The sequence below is a fragment of the Cibotium barometz genome, chromosome 51, assembly GCF_041138505.1.
Source record: "Cibotium barometz isolate CiBa-2024 chromosome 51, ASM4113850v1, whole genome shotgun sequence".
Classification (NCBI taxonomy): Eukaryota; Viridiplantae; Streptophyta; class Polypodiopsida; order Cyatheales; family Cibotiaceae; genus Cibotium; species Cibotium barometz.
In genome coordinates this window covers 18,366,690-18,371,753 of record NC_141096.1, presented here as the reverse complement: position 1 = coordinate 18,371,753, position 5,064 = coordinate 18,366,690, and the positions used below count along the sequence as shown (strand labels likewise).

Here is a 5,064-nt window from a genome sequence, read left to right as displayed (position 1 = left end):
ATGTGTTGAGCACCAGATTGGGACTAGGCATGCACTGACTCAGGCCCTTTACTTGTTGCATGTATACGCAGGTTAACATGCTGGTGGAGATGCACGTTGTGTAAAGGGCGGTGTTTTAATAAACGTAGGCATGGGCAGTTGGTGTGTAATGGGGTACGCCCATTCAAGAGTGCACAAGGCATTTTTTGGCTGCCCACATGTTGGGCAGTATTGTGCAAATCAGCAGTGCCACATCAGCAACTACAAAAAAAAGACAGGATTTGCAGTGTGAAGCTCAGCAGGCCATGTCAGCAAACGTCCACGTCAGCATACTGCCATGCCAGCAGGGTCGTCGGAAGCTATAAAACGAGGGAACATTTAAATGGTAAGCTCTTGTCCCTCCAGGCTTCTCATGCAGAGGCTCGGGGGGAACCATAGAAGGCTCTTTTCTCCCGGAAGATGCTGGGTTTTAGGGTTTGTGTGTTCTGTCGCGAAGATTGCCACAAAATTTTAGGGTTTATGTTACCCTATTCTTCACGTCCATTGGATCTTAGGTTTTCCATTCAGGCTTGCGGGCATTTGTGGGGATTCAGGTAAGTGCACAAATCACTCTTGCCAAGATGATTCACAGCCCTAAAGCTGCAGTTTCTGCAAACTTAAGGCAGATAATCGCTAGAAGATTTGTGTATGTAAACGCATTGCACAGCAACATGGTTGAAGAGATGGAAACCAGAACCGGAAAAACAGAAGATGATGGTAATCCAGCTTCTGGTTTTCCCAAAAATCCTACCTTGGCAGATGAACTAGACAGTATGTGGAAGAAAAATCTGAAGCCTCTGCCACAGGAACATGTTGATTGGAAAACGCTCAGCATTGGGGAAGCACTCTCCTTTATGGAGCATATGAGTGAGCTGCCATCCAATGAGAATTTTATCTCTGTATTGCTCAAGTGCAAAAAAGAGAAGAATTTAACGTGCGTGAATCGTATGCATGCGCTCATCTCTGATCGGCTTGATGCTTATGGAGTACTTGGAAACTACCTTGTCCCAGCGTTTGTTGAATGCGGGAGCATGCCCTGTGCTCTTCACGTCTTTGACAGGCTGCGTTATCGGAATGAGTATTCTTGGACTTCTCTCATCCAAGGGCATATTGATTGTGGGGAAATTCAACAGGCTTTCAACCTGTATGGCAGAATGCAAGAGGAACATGTCCATCCGAACAGTTTCACGTTCGTCGCCCTCTTGAGATCATGTGTGCAAATGAAGTCCCTGGATAAAGGCCGAAAAATACACTCTGAAATCGCTAAGGAAGGGTATGAAAATGATCTGTTCGTGGGCAGCATTCTGGTGGATATGTACGCTAAATGCGGCTCCCTTGCAGAAGCACGGGATGTTTTTGATGGGCTTGCAGTTGGGGACACAGTCCTATGGACTACAGTAATTGCAGGATACGTTGAACATGGTCTTGCTGAGGAAGCACTGAAATGCCTCCAACAAATGCAAGTGAATGGTGTATCTCCTGATGCTGGGACATATGTCTGCAGCTTGAAAGCTTGTAGCAACTTAGAAGCCATAGTTAAGGGCCAAGAAATACACAGTGAAGCCACGACAAAAGGGTTTGAAGGAAATTCCTTTGTTGGAAACACATTGGTGGATTTTTATGCCAAGTGTGGCCAGCTTGAAGAAGCACAGGATGTGTTTGACAAGCTTCCATATCGTGATGTAGTCTCATGGAACGCGCTTGTTGCAGGATATTCGGAACATAGGCTTGGTGAAGAAGTGCTGAACTGTCTCCAGCAAATGCGAAGGGAGGGAAGGTCTTCAAATGCTGTTACACTTTCTTGCAGCTTGAAAGCTTGTGGCAGCTTACAAGCTATAGATGGGGGTCTAGGTATACACTCTGAGATAGTCAAGAAGGGATTCGACAGTGAAGGTATTGTTGGCAACACTTTAGTGGATATGTATGCCAAATGCAGTTTTCTTGTGGAAGCACAGCTGGTCTTTGACAGGCTGCAGGCTCGAGATATAGTCTCATGGAACACCATACTTGCAGCATATGCTGAACATGGGCTTGGTGAGGATGCAGTGAACTGTTTGGAACAGATGAAATCAGAGGGAGTGTCTCCTAATTATATCACTTTCATATGCAGTTTGAAGGCTTGTGGCTGTGAAGGAGCGGCGAACAAGGGCTACAAATTACATACTGAGATTACAGCTCAAGGACTAGAAAGAGATACTCTAGTTGGCAATACACTAGTTGATATGTATGCCAAATGTGGCTTACTTACAGAATCATGGGAAGCATTTTGGGAGCTGCTAGTTCATGATGTAGTCTCTTGGAATGTACTCATTGCAGGATATGCTGAACGTAGGCTTGGTGAAGAAGTGCTCAGTTGTTTCAAAAAAATGCAATTGGAGAATGTGTCTCCAGATGCCCTGACATATGTTTTTGTCTTAAAATCATGTGGCAACCCAGGAGCCCTAGAAAAGGGTCAAGAAATACATGCTGAAATTGCAAAGGAGGGCTTTGAATCAAATTTCCATGTTGCCAGTAGCTTGGTGGTTCTGTACACTAAGTGTAGTGCACTTGCGGAAGCACGGGAAGTGTTTGACACCGTGTCGAATCGAGATGTGGTTTCTTGGACTGCTCTTATTGGTGGCTATGCTGAACACGGGCTTGGTAAGGAAGCACTGAACTGTTTTCAGAAGATGTGTCGGGAGGGTGTTTCCCCAAACGCCTTTACATACGTTTCCGGCTTAAAAGCTTGCAGTAAACTAGGGACCATACATAGGGGCCAAGATTTGCACTCTGAGATTGCTGGAAAGGGTTATGAGGGAGACCCTTTTATTTGTAGCTCTCTGGTGGACATGTATTCCAAATGTGGCTTCCTTGCAGAGGCACATGGATTATTAGATCAGCTACCTGCTCGAGATGTAGTCTCGTGGACTGCACTCATCTCAGGTTATGCTGAGCGTGGCTTTTGTGAGGAAGCACTGATCTGTTTTGAACAGATGCAACAGGAGGGTCTGTGTCCAGATGTAGTTTTGTGGAACACCATGATTCTGGCTTATGCTGAGCAAGGTGAATGTGAGAAGGCTTTTGAACTCTCTGCACAATTGCAAGAGCAAGGTGTATCACCTGATAGCAGAATCTTTGTTAGCATTCTGAAAGCATGTGGCGATGCAGCAGCCCTTGAAACGGGGAAAAAAGTCCATGCTAAAGTTTACAGAGTTGGACTTGAGGCCACTGAAGTGATTCTCACAAATGCCCTTGTAGATATGTATGGCAGATGTGGGAGCATGTTTGATGCTCAACAGGTCTTTGATGCAATGTCCATCTGGGACCTTGCATCATGGAATACATTAACAATGGGTTATGCCCGTCACGGGGAAAGTGAACACGTGTTTCATTTGTTTCAAAGAATGAGGGGGGACGGCATACAGCCAGATGGAGTCACTTTTCTCAACCTTCTCACTGCATGTAGTCATGCTGGTCTGGTGGATGAAGGCCGGAATTACTTCGAGGCTATGAGCCAAGAGCATTGCATCAGTCCAACTATCAAGCATCAGAATTGTATGATTGATCTCCTTGGTCGTGCAGGCCAACTTGATGAGGCTGTGCTGACAGTAGAGAAAATGCCTTTTGAACCTGATTTTGTGGTTTGGAGTACTATGCTGAGTGCTTGTCGGAAGTGGGGCAATGTTGAGCTTGGAAGGCATTCCTTTGATAGTGCATTGAAGTCAGATGACAAACATGCTGGAGCGTTCATCTTAATGTCCAACATATATTCAGATGCCCACATGTGGACGGATGCTATGAAGATTGAGGCAATGCGAGTGAACAAAGGTGGGTGGAAAGAGACAAGGAAGACTTGGAATGAGAGTGGTGAACTTGAGCATTTGTGGTGGGAGATAGAAGACGTAACCTAAGCAAAAGGGATGCCTGAGAGCTTTAAGTTCTCCTTTTGTCTGGTGGATTGAGGGGGTTTAAACAACAAATGGGCTGGACTGTCAGGCACAAGCAATGCTTGCCAGCAAAGTCAGGACCAGATGCTTCTTGTTGGCAAGCAAGCTGGCTCACTTATGAGCTGCTTGGCTAGCCAAATCCACTTGGGGTCACAGCCGTTTGGTTGGTAGTGGTCCCTTGCTCAGCTGTTCAACAAGCTAAACTACTGGTCAGTTCATTTGCTTGGCCAAATTTCCTGGCCCGGAGTTGCTAGTAACCATATTCTATGCTCAGCTCTACTTGAAAGAAAGAAGTGGTTCTGGGGAAGCTCATGTATCTTTGAGTGAACCCCTGGGCAGCTTCTCCTGATGAAGATTGAGCTTGTGTTGTGGCCGCACATGCCTCAAGTACGCAGGGCATTCAGCCCTGCATGCTTTTTAGATACTTGCCAGTGCAGGCAATGTGGGGCAATTGTAGTTTGGATCCTGCACAGCTATGCCATGTGCGTGCACATGGTGACCCCATTCAAGTCATCAGAACTCCCAAACTTTTGAGATCAGAAATGCATTTCCTCTTGAAAAGCAGCGTTGTCATTCTCTTGCCAGAGACGAACAGCTTCCTGCACATCATGTCGCAAAGTTTTGGGAGAAGCATGGAAGCTTTTCCTATGTACACATGAGGTGCCCAGGCTCTGAAGGTTGGTACAATACTTTAGAGGCATCCCAGAGGCTTTATAGGATCATCACGGTTGGGAAGCTTGTAGGACTTCAATATGCAACTTTAAATGGGCTGTCCCAGTAGTTGCTTGACTTAGTACATGAGTAAAATTACCGTTCAACAAAGTTGGAACCCATATTCATTTTTCAATAATAACTACAGAACTGTGTTGCCAATGACCAATGAGAAAAACCATTGGATATTGTAATGAAGAGGTTTAAACACAAAGAAAGAAAGAAAATATATATTTATGTCTTCAAAAGACCCAGAGGGTCTATGAGACCAAAAAGGTAGTACAATGTATCCATGATGAATCTGAACCATGGAAGAGAAAAACATGTACAAAACTAGCTGCACAAGCGAAAGTATCCATGTGATGCTAAATGATGACAATGTGGTCATAAAGGGATACCATCCTCCTCC

The 5,064-nt window shown here is 45.3% G+C and overlaps 1 protein-coding gene across 1 annotated transcript; it reads left to right on the top strand.

Annotated features, from left to right (window-relative positions):
• Positions 1 to 375: 375 nt before the first annotated feature.
• LOC147609384 (pentatricopeptide repeat-containing protein At3g09040, mitochondrial-like) lies at positions 376 to 4,766 on the top strand. The gene has a single exon (XM_086787912.1). The coding sequence runs from the start codon at positions 600 to 602 to the stop codon at positions 3,906 to 3,908; it is 3,309 nt and encodes a 1,102-aa protein (XP_086644038.1). The 5' UTR covers positions 376 to 599; the 3' UTR covers positions 3,909 to 4,766.
• Positions 4,767 to 5,064: the final 298 nt, after the last annotated feature.